Source organism: Nematostella vectensis, chromosome 4 (genome assembly GCF_932526225.1).
Source record: "Nematostella vectensis chromosome 4, jaNemVect1.1, whole genome shotgun sequence".
Lineage (NCBI taxonomy): Eukaryota > Metazoa > Cnidaria > Anthozoa > Actiniaria > Edwardsiidae > Nematostella > Nematostella vectensis.
The window spans coordinates 6,594,893-6,617,602 of NC_064037.1; the positions used below are offsets into that span (position 1 = coordinate 6,594,893).

The following is a 22,710-nucleotide window of genomic DNA, read 5'->3' on the forward strand; positions in this document are numbered from 1 at the left end:
GCACCACTTATATAAACAAACAAATATCATTAAAGTTGCACTAAAGTATGCTGTATTTTTTTTTATTCTTACCTCGAAAAAATGTATGCGCCCAAATTTAATCGTTTTTTTTTTTTCTGCTAGCTGGAAATACAGTTACTGGACGTCAAGAGACCATGGTCTCTTGTGGACGTTTATTAATAGCTTGTGAAGCCCCTGGTTTTCTCTCTATTTCCCTAGCCCTCTTTTGCTAATTGAAAAATCATTTCGCCATTGCTGGACGAAACTGCACCCGTTGCCGGACAACCGCTATTGTAGATTCTATGCAAATCTAGCTTATGTTTGACTTAGGGCAAAAAGGCATACAATAGTGAACCATTTCAAGGCAAATCTACTTGTCATTAACACACATATTTTTATGCAGAACATAACTTAAACCTCGACAAAAATTTGACATTCCATGTTTTTGGGTTGCCTGTTTGAACACTGAAAGTCTTTCTTAAAAAGCAAGCCGTTGGTCGCAATTTATCGCGGTAACCGGGAGACCCCAGTCCCGTGAAAGCTTGCAGACATGAGCAGCAAAGGAGCGCAAAAACTGCAAGGTTTGTAAATCAAAAACTTGGTAGAAGCATGGGTTGTTATTTTATGTGAGATGTTTGAGTTATTATCAAGGAGTTCATTTTTTTATTGCTGCATCTCAGCAAGCTTTTGTTGGCCGAAGCACTTGTCATAAAATCTCGGACTGTCTAACAATTTTACCTTTCCCTATAAAAGAAATAGAATGTTTAGCAGAGTTTAGCACAGTTCAACTTTTTTCAGAATCACTTAAATCAACTCAAGACAAAAATTTTCTTACAAATTTATGGAGCCAATTCTCATTCAAAGTGCTGGCACAAATACTCGTTCAAATGCGTAAAGAAGCTTTGTATATTTGTTTGTTCTCCGGTCTACGTTGAATACATATTTAAAGACGGATCAGCTGACAAATGGAACAACAACCATTTTCTGTCCGGCGCGTTCTTAGGGTGTGCAGAATACGCGCGGAACCCAATTATTGCCGCCAATAAGATCACTTATTGTTGAAAGATCCTGAAATAATATCCTTTTTCTACGCGTTACATATGGTACTCCCTCTCCTATCTCACCCCTTATCCTTGTTAAGCTGCTATTCATCCTACAATTGGTACTAAATTTGCACTACAGGTGATAACGCTAGCGAAGTTGGCGACCCAGCGGTACCAATGACGGGCTCGGATGGCTCGCAATCAACCTCAGAGCGAGAGCGAAGCATTATCAACGCTCTCCCGAGTCGCCAGATTGCCACATGGCGCCTCAAAAGTAAGAAGAGACTTTCCAGACAAAAGAGTTCTGGAGGAAAGGTAAAGTGTTTGATATTCCGCAGTGGCGGCGGCAGAAAGGAGTGTCAGCCACCCCCCCCCCCCCCCCCCCCCCAGTAATAATAATTTCTTGGATCACCACGTATACAAAAACTCTGAAAATTGTAGGATAATGCGAAGTAATGTTTTTAAAATTCAAAATTCTACAGTCTCGGGGAGCATGCCCCAAAACCCCTAAATGGAATTTTTTTAATGTGTACCTCCCAATTTGCTGCTACCCAATCTCTTAACGGTTGCATTAAGCAAGTTCTATGTGCGCAGTTTTCGCATGGCTTGAAAGTCTGTGTTTTTGTGTAGGTGACGCTGTTTTCACCAGGCTTGAAAGCTTGTGTCTTTGTGTAGATTATGCTTTTTTAAGAGGCTTGAAAGCCTTTGTTGTTGTGTAGATGTACATGTCACTCGAAGATGACAAAGATGACGAGAGTCCTGTTCTCCTGGAAATCCCCGAGCTCGCAGGGAAAGAAGGGAAATATATACAGACGCGACCATTACATGAGCGTCTCACGGAGCGAAAACGACTAAGGTGACCTGTCTTTCCTTACGTCTGTCTGCCATTATGTCTATCAGGTTTCCTGCCTGTCTTTCCGTCAAACTGTATGTTTGTCCGTTCAACTGCACGCTTGTCCGTCTAACTGTATGTTTGTCCGTCCAACTGCACGCTTGTCCGTCTAACTGTATGTTTGTCCGTCTAACTGCACGCTTGTCCGTCTAACTGTATGTTTGTCCGTCTAACTGCACGCTTGTTCGTCTAACTGCCCCTTGTCCGTATGTTAGCTTACCTGCCTGTCAATATATCTGTCTAATCCTATATCTAACCACGCCCCTCTCACAGGAGCGCCACGGCACATGACCCGCGGTCATTATCGTGCTTTACCACCTGGAGACTGCGCGTTGCCATGGTGAGTATCCCGAGTCTTTAAACGTGTATTTGTTAAGTACGTCAGTACTTAAGTACAGCCATAGGCACCATATGGAAAAAGCTTAGTATTTGAAGAGTTCTTCTGAGAAATTACCCACTTCTTGGCCACCAATAGCCCCCCTCGCGTAAACTTATAGCAAACTATAACACGCTAACCCCTCAAAACTATTCATCAGAGTCGACGTCGCTGTTCTTACAGATTAAAGGTCCTCTAGTACATTAAACTATCATTAAAATCCGCATAACATCTCATACTAATGCTTCATATTGCTAACAGCGCCCTTACTACCACTATATAATCATTTAAACTACATTAACATCAACTAGGCCTGCAACCTAACTGCCACTAACCTTATAATCTCATTTTTAATATTCATACCATTGGCTACTACCCCACAATACCTATACATATGATGTATTTGGTGTGGAGGGGAACCCATTAAGTTGGGATTCCTATATCAACGACAGTGAAGTTGCCACAAAAACTTGCTAGTCAAAATCTACTGAGATGGTTATACTACAACACAAAGCTCACCCTGCGCCCCCCCTCCCCCTGTGTACGCGCCTGCAACATGAACTGGAGTTCTGTTGAATTCTCTCACAAAGCAAAAAAGCATACAGAGTACACAAGGTTTAAAATGTTTTATTTTATCTGCAGCATGCAAAGCGAGCATACAAAAAGGCACGTGACACCGTCCATCTTGATCTATGGAGAGGGCACTTGAAAGAGATCGAAGGTAACCATAGTAACCATGTAACCACCAAAAGAGGGGTTTGTAGCTAGGGGTTTCAGGCGTAGGGGGACGTTACCATCTAACCACCAAAAGAGTGGTGTGTAGCTAGGAGATTCAAGCATAGGGGGACTTTACACACCAATCATACATCTAACATTACATTATGTTCATTACCCAGAAGTGTATGAAAAAACCCTAATCTTCTCATCAACACATGTGCGGCCTGAACGACCGCTCAATTCATTGTTAATGGTAAATTTTTTTTTAAAGTAATGGGGATCCTGGTATGGTAATTATCAAACAAGTATCAAACAAACGACCTGTCTGAGCTGTGGTTTAAAGCACTTCGTTCGAGTCGAAGTCGCCCTGCAGTTTTTTTGCCGATGAAGTTTAACTGAGGCAAACCGGCTATGCCATGCTGACGAGTCCTAATAAGGACGAAACAGCTGTCCATGGTTGCCGAACTGCACGGGTAATAGACTGTGCTAGCGTCCCGTCTTGGCCCGACTGGTGCCAATGTGTGTATGCTAGTGTGCTTCTAAAGTTCACATTTATGTATACATACTCGCAAGGATAGTTTGGCTATCCGACGGAGTTTTAGACTAGCAAAGGTCGCATGCGTGATCCGCACAATTGGCATCACGCTAGCCCGGTCGCAGCTCTAGATCCCACATGGATCTAAGCTGTGGTTTAAAGCACTTCGTTCGAGTCGAAGTCGCCCTGCAGTTTTTTTGCCGATAAAGTTTAACTGAGGCAAACCGGCTATGCCATGCTGACGAGTCCTAATAAGGACGAAACAGCTGTCCATGGTTGCCGAACTGCACGGGTAATAGACTGTGCTAGCGTCCCGTCTTGGCCCGACTGGTGCCAATGTGTGTATGCTAGTGTGCTTTTAAAGTCCACATTTAAAATTCCACGGGACCCCCAACATCTGGGAGACGTGCCATTCCAGGTCACCAAGGTGTTTTTAATTTTAGCTTTTAAATATACGCTAAGGTCTGTTTTTTTATTCAGGCACGTTTGGTAATGGCATATTGTCATACTTCACTTTCCTAAAATGGCTGCTCCTCCTGAACGGCTACATCTTTTTGGTGACATTGGCCTTCCTGGTCATTCCCCAAGCCATCCACACGCAAGAAATCTCTGCTGTCATAGTAACGCCAATGACGTCACTCAACCAATCCATCAATAGCACGCAACCCATTCCAACCCCGAACGCCCTTAAGAGGAATCAGTCCTATGTGTTGTCTGCCAGGGGCTTTGACGGCGAGAAGTCTGTGTTCCTGGGCGCAAATGCTTCGCAGGAAGTCCCTGAATGCTACGGCATTATGAGCTCCGCTAACACAAGTCACGTGATTCCGGATATCGGAGCGAAGATCAGCAATTTTATGCAAGGAGTGGTAAGTCTTCATTATACACGAAGGTTCAATCATACTATGTCAACCGACATTTTTTTACTCATTGGCATGTTTAAGTGCCTTAGTCATTCAAAATTACTATTGTTTTTATTTGTTATAAGAAGATAAATTATTTGATGAGCAAAATAACCATATTAAACATTTTTGTTTGTTTGTTTATTTTTTCAAAAATTTAGCTATCACTATAACTTCCCCAAATAAGCTGGTAGAAATGGATGCTTTCCAGCAATTATTACTTTGCTACGATGAAACCTTGGCGACTGGCAGATACCCTCTCCTCTCTGAAGCACAGAGATCCTCTCTGAAGCAAAGAGACCTTTCCTTCCCCTCACTACCTTATCCTGTTACAGCTATATCATTATCCAGCAGGGGTGGATAGACATAACACTCATGTCCTACATTTGTTGCTCTGCCAATATCCTACTCGTGCCGGGGAGGGGTGGGGAAGGCTGCCTACTAAATCCTTCCCCTCCCCTACCTGTTTTGTCCTGTTAAACTGTATTCTTATCTGTCAGGGGTGGATAAACACTACGCTAATGTTCTACGGTAGCTACTCTGCCAAGATCCTACTCATGCCGGACCGGTTGTACTACAATATGCCATTCGCGTACTTCGTGGTTAATGGGGCGTGTTTTGTGTTCGTGCTTCTTATCACACTTTGGAGGTTGGTAATATAGTGAATCGCAACCGTGGTTGATCTGGATTTCCAAAAGGGGTGTATCTTTAAATGGGAGTAACTAGGACAAAAGGCATGCAAAAATGAAACGGGGGCTGTATAAGATATATAGAGTTCGCCAGACGCGTAAAATGGGGTGACGAATTCACCCTCTCTTAACCACCCTTTAGATTTGCCATTGCCACAACACATGTTTGTATTTTTTTTCTTGCGATTCCCCTCTCTCTTCGTACCTCTATTCGTTCCCATTTATTCCATATCTAGCTTCATATTTTTTGGGGAAAAACCCATACAAGAAATATCGAATAACTTTATAAAGCTTCCAGTTCCCTGGACACAGTTATCGTTATGGAAAAAAAATACTTATTTGTAATAATATTTACCATTTCACCGCACTATGTATCCCGAAAACGCCACTTTTTTTAAATAAAAATCTTACAATAAAATCGACCACCTACATGCTACTCCCCCCTCCTTCCTCCGTCAAAACTGAGATAGTTGCATCCTCAGCAAGACGCGACATCTCCCTTTGCAGTGTGTCGAGCATCTTTGAGGAGAGCTATGTCAAGGAGGGCGTGCGACATTACAATAGTTACTCCAACAAGGTGTTCGGAAGCTGGGATATGTGCATTGTCGACGAGCAGGCGGCAGAACTCAAGATGAGAACTTTCCTCATGGAAGTCGAGGTACACCTTACTGCGTTGTTCAAAATAATGCGAGCTCTCGCCAAGTGTTGTGTCAAGTCTTGTACAAAAAGGGTTAGACGAGCATTCAGTCTCTATATCGATAACATACAACTCACACAAGCATCACACAACATCATGAAACAGCACACAGCAGCTAAACCAAATAGCGTGTTTGCGCTAGGGTAGGGTGTATTTTGAGAGACGCAAAATGTGCTAGACGGGGACTTCTAAATCACAGTAGGCGCGACGTTTAGAATTAATTTCACTGGATTTTTAAAATAATTTTAATAATCTTTTGATATGGAGTTTGAGAGCAGGTATTCAAGGGCTTTTGTCTGTTTTTATTTTTAGGCGGATTTAGCTGAGGATCTACGATTAGCGAGCCTTGCAAAGCGTACCCGACTCGAAAAGTGTCAGACGTACAGCATTCGCGCCCTCATAAACCTGGTTGTGATAGGTCTATCTGCTGTTGCTGGGTACGTCATTTACGAGGCGGCACAACTCTCTTTGAAGGTAATTTTCAGGCATTCATATCGCTCTGCCGCTTTGCTAGATAAGAAATTGCCATCATAAGCATAAGCATCACTTGTCTCTTACATTTTAATCGTATAATCACTACATTTTATCGCTTTTCGTATAATCCTTGTCGTCTTCAACATCAATCATACAACAGCAAAACAATGGCAGCAATAGAATCAACAAATATAACAACAATACACAAGCAATAACAACGACGGTAAAGCCCAGTAGCAACGGCAGTAGTATCAGCAACAACAACAGCATCAGTTGAGAATCAACAACATTACAGCAAGAGTGTAGCAATAACAACAACATCAAGAACAACAACAACAAGAACAACAACAACATCAGAAGCAACAACAGTGACCAAGTGGCAGCATAGCAACAGCAGCAACAGTAGAATTAGCATCAACAACAACAACAGCCGTAGCATTTAGCAATAACAACAACAACAGTAGCAATAAGCAACAACAACAACAGCAACAGTTAGCAATAATAACAACAACAACAACAGCAGTAGCATTTAGCAACAACAACAACAACAACAGCAATTAGCAACAACAATAACAACAGTTAGAAATAACAACAACAGCATTTAGCAACAACAACAACAACGGCAAAAGTTAGCAATAACAACAACAACAATAGCGTAGCATTTAACAATAACAACAACAGTAGCAATTAGCAAGAACAATAACAACAACAGCATTTAGCAACAACAACAACAAAAATAGCAAAAGTTAGCAATAACAACAACAACAACAGCGTAGCATTTAACAATAACAACAACAATAGCAATTAGCAACAACAACAACAACACTAACAACAACAGCAGTTAGCAATAACAACAACAGCATTTAGCAATAACAACAACAGCAGTTAGAAATAAAACCAACAGCAGTTAGCAATAAAAACAGCGAAGGAAAAAGCAACAAAAACAAAAACAACGATAACAACATAATGTCCGTTTTGTTATAGTCTGGACAGTCTAGCAGTCAGCTGAGTCCAACTAATCAAAAGGAGATGATTGAGCTGTTAAAGGGGTACGCGTCCTCGCTCACCCTGTCCATACTGAACGCTGTACTTCCTGCACTCTTCTTCTACCTGGCACATCTCGAGGACTGGAATCCACGGGTTCGCATCAACGTCGATCTGTCCAGGTATTGTGCATGTTACCATATATCATTTTCCAGGTATGTTAAGAGTTGTAACCAGTTAATGGAGGAAAGAGCCTTTTACCAGAAGAGTAAATATAATTAGTGACTTTATGTCCCGTGTGGTCGCGTCATATATATAAAATCAAATTTTCAAGATAAGAGGAATTTCGTGGAATCATTCCCCCATCCCCCTTTATCCATGATGAAATTTGAAATACTACGTCTTCACAGGCAGGCATTCGACTGACTCGCAAATATTTTTTAAATACTTTTTTATTATTACGCAATTTTTACTATTAGAAAAAAAAAGCGCTCAACGGCCAAAGTTCATTAATTCATTATCTATAAGTATGGCAGGTAAAAACAATTGTAAAGAAATCGTAGCAGAGAAAGGAGCGCAAAAGAAGTTTGTTGTCGATATTTTCCCTTGCTCTAGGAGATTACATAGCAGGGAAGTTTATTGTCAGTACTGGCCCAGCACTGGCTCTGGGAGACCATAGAATCGCGGTCCACACATCATAGCCATCAAGGTTGTTATGGTAGCGGTACAAACGATTCCCACTTCTACAATACGGCGAAGTTCGGTTCGCGCTTCATATGCTGAAATCAGAATATCAAGAAAGTTTCATCCACGATATTTAGAAAAACTGGCATTTTATTCTGACTATTCTCGTGTTATTGAATGCAATTTTGTGTCTTTGAATTATATGTGTTTTATATGCCGTTATACTCCATAGCCTTTCCTATATAAAGTGGAATGAAAACAGATAAAACTGAGAATGAAAAACAAATGGTGTGACAGCATTATTTTTTCAATATTTGTAGACAATTGTTTCTCATCCAAATCATCCAAAAACAACGATTTATAAATACTGAAGTCATCGAAAAATCATAAATAGCTTCCCCAATTCAGCCGATGGAAATGGATGCAAGTATAAGAAAGGGCATAGACTCGGGCATAGACTTGGTCGACTCACCCTTTTTCGCGGTATCGCATCGCACTGTGCCGTTAAGTGAGCGTGTGCAAACTTTATCACCCTCGGGTCTGAGCGCGTCTTGACAGTACGACCAGGGCGTGACAGGCTCCATGACTACACCTGAACAAGCATTTTGGGACATCAGTTTGTGTTCGGAACACCCGGAACAGGATAAAAAATGATAAAAAAAAAAACGGTGAAGGAACATGCACGGAGGTTTTTTTTCTTGAGCATCGGATCGAACAATTACGCATTACCCTTGGAGTTGGGGCCATGCGAATTCTGACTAAGCTAATGTAAATCAAATTATCTGCTAGTTTAACTGTTAAGTGTCTTTACCGGTAAGAGGTTCGATTTTAAGAGCGTGTTGTATTTCAAGATATCGCTATCGACTGAATTCCTGTGTCAGAATTTGTAGCTCGTTTTTAAGCTTTGTGAATGAGAAAGAAATGTGGTAGATGAGTTTAATTGTACTGGATCTCTAAGCAATTTGCACGATTTGATGATTATCCACCTGCTTTGGCGTTTCTTGAAGTGAAAATATATGCCGACCCAAAATATGATAAGTACGATTGCCCATGAAAGGAAATTTTAAAAGCACCAACTATTTGAAATCATTCAGTATCGAAAAATACATGAACAGCTGCGAAACAACAGAAAGCAGCAGCAGATATTGCTTGGGGTTTATTGCATTAAGTAAGATCAACCTTTCAAGGTATGTTGTTGTAAGGATTTGTTACAATCTTTACTTACTGGATCTTTACTTACTGGACTCCGTTCCCCTCTCTCGCTGATTGTCCACGCGGCTACTGCTAATGTCGCCTTCTGCTTCGTTAGTAGAAGAAGCCAATGCATCCTTTGAATCTAGAACTGTTTCCTGCACTTCCGGTAGGCCACGCTCATCCGATGTTCTGTTACCCCATGGTAGAGAGCCGTCCGTTGTCTTGTCAACGTGTATTGTTAGATGGGAGTCATCCAGGATGCTAGATCCACTTGAAGATATATCTACGCCGTCTGTTTCAGTTGTTCTACAGCTAGAGACAGATGTGTCTGCAATGTTGTCTTTAAGCGCAACGTTGTTCTTGCTCCCAACATCCGCAAAATCGCCAGCGCTATTAACAGCCTCGGCCGACAGACCCTCACTTAAAAGTGGGTCATTAAGGGATTTTGCAGATAACTGAAGTGTCTTCTCGGGTTGTCCACCACTCAGCATTGCGGCCACCTCTGCCGGCATTTTCTCAAACTGAACGTAGATACCGCCAAGTATCTCAGCATGTGAATTATCAAAAACGGGAATTGTATTGCTTGCGTGGCTTTCCTTTCCATCAGAGGAAGTGGAGGGTGAGCGATTCTCATCGAAGGCCCTGTACGCAGAGGAAGTATCTTGCTTGGTCATAGTGGCAGTGGCCCCAGGATCAATCTGTGGGGTGTCCCTTAAAATCTTTGATTCGAAGGTCTCCATGGTAGCTTGTATGAAACTAGTAATCTCACCAACCAAGAAATCTTCTCCTTTCCCGCTTTTTAAATGAATGTTTCCCCCTTGCTTCACATCATCGAGGTCGTTCTGCACTTGGTCCACGAACTTGTCAGACGATTTGCTGTTAGCTGGGCTCTTTGTGCCACACCCTACAAAGGGTTCTTCCCCAAGGGGGTCGGGTCCCGCGTCATGACACTTTGCTACGAATGCCTTAGCCTTGGACGTCTCTGACAGATCACCAGATCTCCCGCCCACTTTACCAGTATGGACTCCAGAGTCTTCCAGCACGCTGTCTATGTCACCTTCATTTCGCGTCCCGGTGTACCATTCCTGGACCCAGTGAAACCACCCTTGTATGTCCCACATGGATGCGGACTCGTTACCGACATTTCCAGGAAGGGGGTTACCATCAGCTGATGATTCACCTATAGGTTAAACTCACAATTTTAGGGAGCAGAATATTTGCTTAACTACCAATAATATGCACACTAATTGGGTTATTATTGTGTAGGGATGGTCTTGTTATTGAAGTTTTATTTATACGGATGGTCTGTTAATGGAGTTACTATTGTATATGGATGGTCTGTTTATTGAAGTATCATAAGAATTGTCTGTCGAGGTATTATTGTACATGGATACTTTGTTTAAAAAATGTCAATGTTTTTGGATACTGATTAAAGGACGTACCTAGGAATATTCCATACTGGCGCAGTTGGGTTTCGTTAGCGATATCAATTTGTTCGAATTGGAACGTCAGAGGCTGTCCGCTCCACCGGCCAACAAACATCAGCCGCTGATCATCTCTCTGAGCCTGCACGTCTGTGTCTGAAAATATCACCAATATGGTTAGGATTAAAATAGATATCGGAAAATTTAGGTGTATGAAGCTGTGTTAAAATTTGACAGAAAAACATTTGATTGACAACCACCACAGCCACCTTATTCATTACATGTGTGTGTACCTTTTTAGCCTTACCTATAACCTATAAAGATTTATTTGACGAACTTCATGTCTGCAAGTGTGTACTGTCTCTTTAAGCTTAATCTAAATAATAGTTTGCTAGAGAGGTTTGTCGGCAGCACGTTTGTCTTTCTTCAAGCGTAATCCTATAGAGATTTATTTTAGAGGTTTGTTTGTACGTATATATTGCCATAAAATACCTTGAATTTTGGCCCATAGCGGCTTATCGGAGACGTTTGTCTGCACGTGCGTGAGATGTAGCGACAGGTTGTTGTTGGAGTCCAGTTGGCCATGGAAAAGAAACCAGTTGTCTCGCATTGTCACCACACGGTCAACGTCTAAAACAAATTAAATGATATGACTGGCCGAGTAACTACATACATGTAGATAGTGTTTTTAAACTAGTGTTTTTAAACTAGTTTGTACTGAAATAACATTACCAAATCTATAGAAAATACTACATTCATACCCCTCATTTATTTCTATACATAGGTCGATGAAAATGATAGTCCGATGATTCCTCCCTGCCTCGTACCCTTCTTCTTGGGTAGATAAAAGGTTGAAAATGATCATATAGTAACTGTCTTCTGATTACCCCCCATTGCTAATGTATGTAATTAATCACCACTTATTCATTCAAAATCATTTCGCTTATCAAAAGCGATTGTCTGTCTTTGGAAATCTTACCCATGATCCCTTTTCGCATGTTCTCCACATTCACGTCCACATTGTTCAGGTATTTGCAACTGTCTCGGATGACGAAAACTAAAAACGTCAAACGCTTATTTTTAGCATAATCCTTTGGCATTTGCCATGCTTTCAACTATGAATTCTCTCAGCGTGCAACCCCGTGTCTCTCCCCTTTGTGCTTCATGTGTGTTTTAAAAGGCTGGTTTTCCAATGATATGAAAACTCATCCTGCGATCCTGTACAATCACATGAAAAGCATTTTGTGGTCGTACGGTCAAATCAGCTGCGATTGTGTACGATTAATGAAAACTCGCCCTGCGATCGAGTGTGGTCGTATGGAAACCACTTTGCGGCCTAAATGCGACCGGTTGCGACCCAAATGCGACCGGTTGCGACCGTGCGTTCAAATGAGCTGCTATTATGTGGAAACCAAGAGCCTTAAACGTACAATAGGTTCTAACAAGTAAGCTATTTCTCAATCCCCACGGTAACGGAAACGCAAAAAAAAAACGAATATTCTTGAATTTCCCAATTCTTCTTGAGCTTGCTTCTGCATAGAACTAAAGTAAATCACGTAATAATATTTTCATCCTCGGCCTGCTTTACCCACCGTCAGCCTTGCAATCTCGCTCTCTCAAAAACGTCACGATGTGAGTCGCAGCGAAGACGCATAAGAGCGCGAGTAAAATGTCGAATCGATCGAGCTGGTTCGGCATCTTGGCAGGACACCTCCCAATTCTTGGACAGACTTCTTCGACTGACTCTAGCCCGCGCGCGGGTGACGTCATAATGGCGAATCAGAGAAGTCAAAGAAGGGAGATTTTAGATTTCATACTTTCCCTTCACAGGAGATTCTCCATTTTGATCACGAAAGTTTCAAAAGTAGTTAATTGACTTATTAATTATTAGAGCTGCGCACTAAAGCCGAGTCATGATCACACTAAAAGTTCTTCGTGTCAGCGTAAATATTATCCAGCTTGTTCAATTTGAAAATACTGTACTGTGGTCAATTCTCTTAAAACACGTGGTCTTTTTGTCACAGATTTCGAATGCATATTTACCAACCTACCCTTTTCAGAGTTATTATAGTCCTATGTGGCAGTTTCCGATCATTGTCTTAGCAACCATATCTCGCGTGTGCTTGGTGTAGAAATTACTTTCCATGCTAGTCTAAACGCGGTCGTATAAGGTGAGGGAGCAAGTCATTTGTCGATAAGAATAGGACTTGATTCGTATTCAATCCAAAACGCATTTTTTAAAGACATTCTGGATGCGAATTACTCTCAAAATAAATTGAAGATCTCTGTTGTTATATAAAAAATATTGGATATTGTGGTTTGTGATCAGGGTTTTGTACACTGCAGTGGCAACAGGCGTGTAGCTAGTGGTGGGTCACTAGCCAGAAATATTGAATCGACGAATCATATATCTTATGTATTTTTGCATAATATCTAAGTTTCACCCCATTCAATCTTAGCGAATTCTCCCTATGCACCTGGGGTAAAATGAGGCTAAAGATTCTTGTTCTTTTTTAGGACAGTTCTGTTAAAGCTCGCCTCTGTTGCGGTGCTGATGATATCGCTTTTCGAGAAGATCAATACGGACAAATGCATGTTGGTAAGAGCCCCTGACACAGCTGAGGGGTACTTATTTATTCATACATGAATAAATAAGTTACGTGCTTGCGGAATCTGGCCGAGATGTTATGCCTGTCATAACAAAACGACCATTTGATATCTTAAACTCTCGGAAGTTAAACATTGAAAAAGAGTCTACCATTTGATATCTGAAACTCTTAGAAATTAAACATTGAAAAAGAGTCTACCATTTGATATCTGAAACTCTTAGAAATTAAACATTGAAAAAGAGTCTACCCGTCAGATATCAAATGGTCGGTCCCTTACCTTACCCTCCCCGTCAGGTATCAAATGGTCGGTCCCTCACCCTCCCCGTCAGGTATCAAATGGTCGGTCCCTCACCTTACCCTCCCCGTCAGGTATCAAATGGTCGGTCCCTCACTTTACCCTCCCCGTCAGGTATCAAATGGTCGGTCCCTCACCCTCCCCGTCAGATATCAAATGGTCGGTCCCTCACCCTCCCCGTCAGATATCAAATGGTCGGTCACTAACCCTACCCTTCCCGCCAGATATCAAATGGTCGGTCCCTCACCCTCCCCGTCAGATATCAAATGGTCGGTCCCTAACCCTACCCTCCCCGTCAGGTATCAAATGGTCGGTCCCTCACCTTACCCTTCCCGTCAGATATCAAATGTTCGGTCCCTCACCCTCCCCGTCAGGTATCGAATAGTCGGTCCCTTACCCTACCCGTCAGGTATCAAATGGTCGGTCCCTTACCCTCCCCGTCAGGTATCAAATGGTCGGTCCCTTACCCTCCCCGTCAGGTATCAAATGGTCGGTCCCTTACCCTCCCCGTCAGGTATCAAATGGTCGGTCCCTTACCCTCCCCGTCAGGTATCAAATTGTCGGTCCCTTACCCTCCCCGTCAGGTATCAAATTGTCGGTCCCTTACCTTACCCTCCCTGTCAGGTATCAAATGGTCGGTCCCTCACCCTCCCCGTCAGATATCAAATGGTCGGTCCCTCACCCTCCCCGTCAGGTACCAAATGGTCGGTCCCTCACCTTACCCTCCCCGTCAGGTACCAAATGGTCGGTCTCTAACATGGTTGTTCCGCAGTGTTGGGAGAATGCGATAGCTGCTGAGATGTACAAATTAATCTGGATGGACTTCATCATGTCTGTGCTCGTCGTGTTGCTGTTTCACACGCCCAGGAGGTAGATACAGTAGAACTCCTATCGAGTTCCCATCCAAATCATCCGTTTGTTCAAGCTCGGGTAACTCGATCTCCCACCTAACTCGAACTCGATAACTCGAATCCCCGTTAACTGTTTCCCTTGAATTTGGACCTAGTTTTCAGTATTTTTTACATGGATAGCCCCAAATCGAAATCCGAAAAGCTGGGCGATGAGTCAGGCATGGCCGCGATCCTGTTTTACTTGGCCGCCATGTTGTTTTACTTGGCCGCTATCTTGTTTTTCTTGACCGCTATCTTGTTTTTCTTGGCCGCTATCTTGTTTTTCTTGGCCGCCATCTTGTTTTGCTTGACCGCCATCTTGTTCTGCCTAGACGCCGTCTTGTTTTATTTCCTAGGACGCCATATTGTTTTGCTTAGCTGTGCGAGCGAACTGAGCACGTCAATACCATCAATATTTAGTTATCCCTACTTTGGACATTTTTCTCACTTTTTTTAGGTATGCCGCCGACCACTTGGGCAAAGGAATTGGGCAGAAAATCGGACGTCCGGTATTCAGTATCCCCCAGAATGTGCTGGAACTGGTCTATGCGCAGTGCCTTATATGGTAATTAGTACGGTTTCCTTGGAAACGTTTTTGCTTAAACTTCTTCTTATATGGTGCTTCCACAGTACTAGATTTTGTCCTTACACATTTACTTGACTTGCGCATGTTTCACATGGTTATTACTGTTTATGCGCAGTTTACCAAGTATGATTCCCATTTACTTTATTGTACTCATGATGAATGGCGTTCTTTGCAGTATCGTACGTGTTTGCCATGCGGTGTCAATGCGATAATACTTTGCCAATAGTTACATATGCAGTTTTGTTACCCTAGGATTGGTATGTGGTTCAGTCCGCTTCTTCCTCTCATGGGATGCGTCAAGTTTTTCATTCTTTTCTATACCAAAAAGGTAAATGTTATCTCACAATTTGTGGCGCATTATTAGCGTTAGCATTCCGTCTATGTGGCTATACGTCAATTTGCCTCCTTACCATCAAGATTGCATGGCTGACAACGTACCATTCTCTCAAGTATTGAGCTTACCATACATACCGGCAAGCTTTAGGGGTTTTTGTCAGCAGCCGTTTTGTCATCCTGGCAGAAAACCAAGGGTGAGAAAGGAATTTCATCGGTTGATGGAAAACCTGTTACGAAATTTCCTATTGAGCTTGGTAAATGAAGCATAATACTTTCTTTTAGGCGGTTATGATAATGATGAACATGATAATTTCTTTTCCCGACAGGTTAATCTTAAATATAACTGTCGCACAGAGGACAAAGCGTACCGCGCAGGTCGCTCCAACTACTTCTTTATGGTTCTACTGCTCGGTACCTTCTTCTTGTGCGTCGCGGCGGTCGCGTATGGCGTCACACAGTAAGTCACGTGATATAGAGTCACAGAGTAAGTCACGTGATATGGCGTCACATAGTAAGTCACGTGATATGGAGTCACGCAGTAAGTCACGTGATATGGAGTCACGCAGTAAGTCACGTGATATGGCGTCACATAGTAAGTCACGTGATATGGAGTCACGCAGTCAGGCACGTGATATGGAGTCATGCAGTAAGTCACGTGATATGACGTCACATAGTAAGTCATGTGATATGATGTAACGCATTTTAATTTAGGTGACATCGTAGCCTGCTTGCGGCCTTTTCATGGTTTCGCTATGCGTGGTCAGACCCATAAAAGATGGGGCCATGACTCGGCGTATCGTGAATAGCACCGAGCAACCGCCTGCAAGTAGTCTAGTGAAATGAGCATCACACAATAAGTCACACAATATGAGTTAACACAGTAAGTCAAAAGATTGTTAAGGGTTTTCTGTCATAGGACTTCAATATTTTTCTATTTCATTTTTAAGTGGCTGCATAGTGTCATTTCTTAGCATGATCATATCTTGCGATTATAAGAAATGCTTCCGTCAAGTTTGATTTCTTTGTTATTTTATTAGAATAACGCCTTCTGTGCTGTACGGGCCATTCAGGTTAGTTACCATAGTAACCATGATAGATAGAGCCCCATGCTACATGTACAGGGCTTTATTATTTTACACTATCCCTATCCTCCCCGACGGGTTACCATACTTCTTGCTATTTCCACCCTCCCCCTGACGGGTGTTGTTCTTGTTTCAGGGGGCTGGACCACATGTACGACATCATACTCCTTGCTATTTCTAACCCTCCCCCTGACGAGTGTTGTTCTTGTTTCAGGGGGCTGGACCACATGTACGATATCATCATTCTGACTATTCGCACCCTCCCCCTGGAGTTCCAGGACGTATATGTTGTGATCAGTTCTCCGTTCTTTCTAATCGTTGTCGTCCTTATAATCTGGTATGTTTATTTAAAAAAGATCAATTTCTGGGCTAACGGGTTATGTGTGGCTTCAGAGATAAATGGCACTATGTTACTAGGTATTGCAATATGAAACGGTTCGGAGCGTATTTTGTTTAATTTAGGGGCGGATTATGACATCGTTCACGCCTGCTCTAAGAGCCTATTAAAACATCAGGCTGGTAATTATTTTAAAATTAGTACAATTTTATAAGTCGTTTATATAAAAAAAAGCCTGGCCTCACACGCTGACAAACTGACGATACCCGTATACCCGTGATGCTTTGCTCGCCAAGAACTTGCTAACCCAGATACAAGTCTATCAAATTGGCCGCGCGGACGAGCTTTCGTTTATAAAAAGCTCTGAAAAGAAGTTTTTTTACTTTCAGCCTTGGCTTATATTTTTTCTACGCTACGGCTAAGATCTACTCGCGCATGATCAGGGGACTCCGAGAGGAACTTTCCATGGTACGTATAAACACTACCATACTTATTGCTATAATCATTGTTTTAAGTTTTAGTAAAAAAAAAAAGGGGAACACAGACTATTCTTGGTACGTTGGTAAAGGGTTTTCGTTAACACAGGAATCCCGAGACAAGAGATATCTTCTCAAACAGATAACCGCAGACGACAATAACAAGCGGACCGAAGGCGCAGTTTGATAATGTAATTCGGATGGGTTTGCTGAAAATAGTTATGATGCCCGATGACAGAGCGGTATGGTGACCGGCAGCAACATAAAGAAACTCTTCTAGCGATTACTATACGGGGGGTCAGGATATTTTAAAATAAAAATAGCAGATGAAATTGAAGGAATACTTTATTGCTCTAACTAAGATAATTAAGTTTTTTTTCAAATTGTTTACATTCCGACCAAATGTGTACTGGCATGATTGCATCAGGGGGAGCTCCATGTCGGCGGAAGTCAGGACAAAGCAAAACATTTTAAAACATAAAAAAATCCCAAATCCAAATATTGCGTAGAATGTTAAAACTAATTGAAAAAATTTACCCACATCTTTTACATCTCCCCTCAAAAAAAAGGACAATTTTCAAAACGAAAACACACGAGGAAAACAAACCTCGAAAACTATGATCCCACCGTCATACTAATATCTTATACCCAAGCTCTCCCTCGTGCCCATCAGTCGCAACCAGCTTTTAGTGTGCTAAACAGCGGGCCCAGATAAGGGTCAGCGGTTTTGGTGCAGCAGTAGTACATGATAATGAGCTTAGGGGCACACAAATCGTCCTGCGTGGTGACCCCTTGCGCGATCTTGGCCCTCTGCCACTCGATCATGTCGTTGAGGTCGGCCGGGGCGATGAGAAGGTTGGTGACGACAGATATGGGCGTCTCCTGAAGGGGGGCGTTCCGCGCCTTTTCAAGCTTAAATAAACAGTTAACAGTATACGTCAGTCACCTTTGGGAATAGAATAAAAGATTATTTCTCAATATTGTTTTCAGTTGCTCTTTACCTCATCTATAAATTCCGTACGGTTGTTGAAGCTCTTCGCTAGTGTAAGCCCCGCTTTTCCATCCTTGCGAATCTCGCCATCCATGTAAAAGCCGCCTTGGTTAAGAATGCCCCCTTCACCGAGGATTGCAAACATTGCTTGCGTCATGAAATCATCAACAGGGATTGAATATATGGCTGAAATAAAAAAGAAATGTCACTTTCAGTGGTCTTACATCTTTGGGAGGTTGTTTCACCCGAAATTGTTAGAGCGATACACGCTATTCCCAAACGATACAAGTATTTGTATCTATGAGCGAATTAACGATTCGGGTGTGACTTGAGATCGAATAAGATTGAAAAAAGGATTTTTCGGAATCTGGAAAGAAGCTATTCTTTCTTTTGCCCTTTTTTTGGTCAAATGCAAAGTTTTGTGCACTTTGAAGAGGTGGTTTCATCCATTTCGCGTCTAGCTTGCGGATCGTGTTATTTGTGGTTCCCACGAAATTGATCAAAAGCTTTTTTTTAGGTTTTCCAGGTAAGTCTACAAAACATTGAGTAAGTCATGGACCACTAGACTGACGATACTACCCTGTACTACCCTTTAAAGGGTTTCTTTTGTTTCGAAAAAGGGCTAACACTCGAAAAGACAGTACGACAATCCGCCTTCATAGGCAGGCGTTCAACACCCAAAAGAGGCGGCGTTTAGCATAAAATTTCTATCCTGTTTTGATATTCTCCTTGCCCCTTTTATCAAGTTTAAACACAAAATAAAATTGTAACAGGAATCCAAGGGCATACAACGAGAGCCCCCCTTACCGAAACACGTCAAAATGACAAATTTCGTCGTTTGGATTTGTTCTGATGCCGAAAATATCCATTTTAAAAGTTGCAGGGAAAAAAATATCTGTTCCTTTTTCCCAGGAGAGACCATTCCTTTTTTTCCCAGTCAGCATTGGTTAGGATTTTTTCGCCAGCCAGCAGTGAATAATAATAAGCACATTAATAATTGCCCGTATAACCCATCGGGACGATTTTTTTCCTAAGCATCCGCTTAAGCGCCCCCAAAAATATTTTCATCACAACTAGTCGACTCAACAAATTTGCCAGCAAAAACCATTTGGGACGATTTTTTCCCCCAGCAATTGATGGATCTAACATCTTCCCCAGCCAGCAAATCCGTTATGTGCCCTTGTAAATCTTCAATATATCCTGTCTGTTTAGAATACCTGTTCTAAAGACTTTGCTGTTCAAGTCGAGTTCTCTCTTAGTTACGTCATCTTGTAATGCCATGTACACAGGGGCGTTATCTTGCTTGCTGTTTATGGGTTGCCTGTGGGTTTCATGTGCTTTACTATCCTTGATGATATTCAACACAGCCTTGTTTTGAAACCGAATGAGGACTAGACAAAGAAAAAAAAAAGAATTAGAAAAAAAAAGAGAGAACAGAGAGCACCTATACTGCCAGCCTCGAGGTTATTGAGGATAAATAGATTGCAACAAAATAAACTCTGTGTGACTGTGACCTCCATTAAGTGGTTACCCATTGCGCTTCCTCCCTCTATTGAGCGGCGAATCTTTCAATTGGGTATTTGGCATGCCTCATGCAGCCAACATCTATTACATGCAGCTTTTAAAATATATCTAGACATGACTTCTTTATCGCCAGATAATCTGAGGCTAAGGGGGGACGCCTTTAAGAAGCGAGGCGACACAGAGGGGGTTAAAACCGCTCTTTCCCCGCTTCGTTTTTTTTGGCCGGCCTCGTGCATGTAGAAAAGGTTATCAATTTAGGGTTATAACACACCTTCCATGTTTACTCTTAAAATCCTTGGCTCTGTGATGGGAACAGACACGATTTTTAATCTTAGATTTTGGAACCACCATTTAATCAACACGCCATGATTCTAAAAACGGTATGACTTATATACGCCTACTTTTTTTCATAAAATAAATAAAAGTTCCAGATTATCTAAACTGATTTCTAATGAAACGTATTGAAACTAAATCTGGGCTTTAATTTTTCTTGCTTTATTATTTGATTTTCAATTTTGATTTTTTTCAAGAAATAGAAAAAGAGCTATTTTATTAAACATAGTCTATATTTTTTCCAACAGAACAGAGGCAAAATATCGCACATTATTTCCTTGCTGTCTTAAATTATCAAGGGTTATATAGCTTGCTTTAATATATATATATAACCCAAGATAAAAGGCACTTTTCAGTATACAGTTTCAGTTATCTTGTCATGTCTTTTAAATATATGTTTTTAAGAACCAGCACGACGACAGATAAAAGTACAAAATCTTACTTACTGTTGAGTGCTTGTTCGAGAACTTTACCGCCTCTAGCACCACCAGCAAGTACAAGCACAAAGGCTATAACCAATACAGGGCTCTTCATTCGGGCTGCATGAAGCTGAACGCTATCTGTACCGTCATTTGTTCGGTGAGAAAGAAGACGAGAACTGTTTGGTCATATGCACACGCGCTATAACCTGTAGCCTTGGTGACATAAGGTCCTTTAATAGCATGCCTGAACCCGGCCGGCGCAAGTTTTTCATAACTTTTATTTATCTTACACTAATGAATTTACAAAATTACACACAATGGTATAAGAATGGCAAGTTGAACGTTTGTTTTCCTTAATAATGTTTCGTAATTCATTTATTTCTATGATTTTTTGTGATTTAATTGGCCTAAACCAACTCTCAGGAAAACGGTATTCAGGCAATATAGATTTCATCTTTTTAAAGATACTGCATGTCTGCCTGGATAACTTTTCGTGGGCTACCATATGCGTCATTGTGACTCTCTTAGTTATTGGCCTATATCGAAAAATCCAGGTATCCGCTAAACAAGACTGTAAAATTCTTGCGCAGACCAGATCCGCAGCTGATGACTTGGCTTTTTTATGGTTGTGTGCAATCTCGTTCCCATTTAAGAACCAACTTTTGTGGCAGCATTGGTCCGACTAAAGTTTGAGAGCGGTGTTGCGCGTTCTACTACCGGCTAACCAACTTTTGCTGCATAGCAAGTTTGCAAGTTTGCTGCAGAAAGTAGAAGATGGTTCTACTTTTTGCAACAAAACTTGGAGATGTAGCCCATTTTTTACATCAACCCAACTTGTCTCGCAGCCTAAAAAAAAACGTTGACTATACGCAAGCAGTTACAATAGCGTTTGTGATTGGTTGAACAAAAGTCCCACATTAGTGTCACGGAAAAAAAGATGGCTGATCAACAGAAAGAACAAAGTCTATCCTTTGCTGCGACAAAAGCTGGTTCGCCGGTAGTAAAACGCACAACATGGCCTCCGAACTTTTTTTTGCAAATGCTGCCACATAAGTTGTACGATTTTGCTGCTCGTATTACCGTACCTTTACTCTGCGCGCGCATATACCTTTAACCTCTTTGAAGAAATGACCCACTTTGTGCCTGCCAAGAGGGAGGGGGGGCGCACCCCCCTAAGTACGGGCCTGGTGTTAATACTGACTGCGGTGAAAATAAACATATACAATATAATTTCTGTCACTAAACGTGTAGCTAACACCTCTAACAATATTATATCTGCGTGCAATAACCAAATCATCTTAGACAAGCATGTCATTTATACATTTTGCATATTTTTCTTGGCGATGTGATAGCTTTTCACCCACCTCGTATCAGCAGAGAAAGCAATTATTTAATAACGGGACTCACCCACTATCCTTTACTTCCCAGTTCACTTAACCGATCTCTTTAGTGGTTGATCATGTTTGGCTACTGGCACTGGCCATTCAAAACGGTACAAAACACTCAGACAAATGAAAAATGGAAAACACAGTAATGGCTCCAAATGGCTTGTTGGCAGCTGAGATAACCGAAGCACTCCAATTGGACGCCGTAACACAAGGAATCAATAGGTCTTTTAAATATCACTAGAAACAAACGAATACTCCTGATGTATCCGGAAATAGAGTACTGTTAGTTTTGTTAGAGTCGCAGGACAAAAAAAATTAATGTGTAGAAAAAGCAGGATTGTCAATATTCTTTCTATTTGAAAAATAATGGACATTATGTTTACAAGTAAATTATAAAGAGATATTCAATTTAGAAAGCATGCATTATATATGGCGCCTTCTAGATCTTCTTATGACATATAGTGTCTTTTGGGTAATTTATTGTAATATCCTTATTTGATTTCAGCCTTCTCTTCGCAAGCACCTCGTCACTTCGACCAATAACACCGGCCTTGCACTTCATTGTTTATCATTTTGAAGTCAGAAAAGCAAATACAAATCCATCGATGCATTGTTAATTTGCATGCACTTGGAGGTAAATTTCGTTCCCTAGTTATTTCGATATCATCAAACAGACTGAGGATATAGTTAGAGAACCGAGTAATGACTTGAATTGGGCCTTTTGCTGATTTCTTTGGAATATTTGTGAATTTCGAGGTTTGCTCGGTAAGGAAAGTCGATACAATGGGAGAGGGATCGGCGACATGTTTTACGCTGTGTGAACGATACCAAAG

General features: G+C 41.6%; 3 protein-coding genes and 1 long non-coding RNA gene across 5 annotated transcripts; 1 reads left to right on the forward strand and 3 right to left on the reverse strand.

The window, feature by feature from the left end:
* The first annotated feature begins 267 nt into the window (after nucleotides 1–267).
* On the forward strand, nucleotides 268–18,197 carry LOC5519578 (transmembrane channel-like protein 7). 2 transcript variants are annotated; one of them, XM_032364547.2, is made up of 19 exons: nucleotides 274–581; nucleotides 1,183–1,358; nucleotides 1,763–1,899; nucleotides 2,209–2,275; nucleotides 2,954–3,032; nucleotides 4,044–4,429; nucleotides 4,963–5,111; nucleotides 5,659–5,809; nucleotides 6,161–6,322; nucleotides 7,307–7,488; nucleotides 13,126–13,207; nucleotides 14,285–14,382; nucleotides 14,860–14,967; nucleotides 15,241–15,316; nucleotides 15,651–15,781; nucleotides 16,362–16,394; nucleotides 16,621–16,743; nucleotides 17,133–17,211; nucleotides 17,329–18,197. In XM_032364547.2, the coding sequence occupies exons 1-19, from the start codon at nucleotides 551–553 to the stop codon at nucleotides 17,404–17,406; spliced, it is 2,328 nt and encodes a 775-aa protein (XP_032220438.2). In that variant the 5' UTR covers nucleotides 274–550; the 3' UTR covers nucleotides 17,407–18,197. The 2 variants fall into 2 exon arrangements, with proteins under 2 accessions (XP_032220439.2, XP_032220438.2); XM_032364548.2 differs by lacking the exon at nucleotides 16,362–16,394 and having other exon boundaries at nucleotides 268–581.
* LOC116603408 lies at nucleotides 7,741–12,339 on the reverse strand. Its single transcript, XM_032364549.2, has 7 exons — nucleotides 12,201–12,339; nucleotides 11,588–11,665; nucleotides 11,101–11,238; nucleotides 10,627–10,764; nucleotides 9,231–10,364; nucleotides 8,463–8,582; nucleotides 7,741–8,085 (listed from the first exon to the last, which is right to left on the reverse strand). Exons 1-7 carry the CDS (start codon nucleotides 12,304–12,306, stop codon nucleotides 7,949–7,951), a joined length of 1,851 nt encoding a protein of 616 aa, XP_032220440.2. The 5' UTR covers nucleotides 12,307–12,339; the 3' UTR covers nucleotides 7,741–7,948.
* LOC116603409 lies at nucleotides 17,547–20,706 on the reverse strand. The gene is made up of 4 exons (XM_032364550.2): nucleotides 20,514–20,706; nucleotides 19,428–19,601; nucleotides 18,221–18,396; nucleotides 17,547–18,131 (listed from the first exon to the last, which is right to left on the reverse strand). Exons 1-4 carry the CDS (start codon nucleotides 20,599–20,601, stop codon nucleotides 17,889–17,891), a joined length of 681 nt encoding a protein of 226 aa, XP_032220441.2. The 5' UTR covers nucleotides 20,602–20,706; the 3' UTR covers nucleotides 17,547–17,888.
* An 819-nt stretch (nucleotides 20,707–21,525) lies between these two features.
* On the reverse strand, nucleotides 21,526–22,090 carry LOC125561766. The gene is made up of 2 exons (XR_007307481.1): nucleotides 21,897–22,090; nucleotides 21,526–21,689 (listed from the first exon to the last, which is right to left on the reverse strand). It is a non-coding gene; the product is annotated as an uncharacterized LOC125561766 (long non-coding RNA).
* Between the last annotated feature and the right edge of the window lie 620 nt (nucleotides 22,091–22,710).

Excerpts from the sequence above, each read along its gene's own strand:
- LOC5519578 (XM_032364547.2), top strand. The coding sequence starts at position 551 with ATGAGCAGCAAAGGAGCGCAAAAACTGCAAG. Across the intron at positions 6,323-7,306 it reads CGGCACAACTCTCTTTGAAG|TCTGGACAGTCTAGCAGTCA; the intron begins GTAATTTTCAGG and ends GTTTTGTTATAG. Across the intron at positions 14,383-14,859 it reads CTGTTTCACACGCCCAGGAG|GTATGCCGCCGACCACTTGG; the intron begins GTAGATACAGTA and ends CACTTTTTTTAG.
- LOC116603408 (XM_032364549.2), bottom strand. The coding sequence starts at position 12,306 with ATGCCGAACCAGCTCGATCGATTCGACATTTTACTCGCGCTCTTATGC. Across the intron at positions 10,765-11,100 it reads GCTATGGGCCAAAATTCAAG|ACACAGACGTGCAGGCTCAG; the intron begins GTATTTTATGGC and ends TGATATTTTCAG. Across the intron at positions 10,365-10,626 it reads CCAGTATGGAATATTCCTAG|GTGAATCATCAGCTGATGGT; the intron begins GTACGTCCTTTA and ends TTTAACCTATAG.
- LOC116603409 (XM_032364550.2), bottom strand. The coding sequence starts at position 20,601 with ATGAAGAGCCCTGTATTGGTTATAGCCTTTGTGCTTGTACTTGCTGGT. Across the intron at positions 18,397-19,427 it reads CAGCAAAGTCTTTAGAACAG|CCATATATTCAATCCCTGTT; the intron begins GTATTCTAAACA and ends TTTTTATTTCAG. Across the intron at positions 18,132-18,220 it reads GTACGGAATTTATAGATGAG|CTTGAAAAGGCGCGGAACGC; the intron begins GTAAAGAGCAAC and ends TGTTTATTTAAG.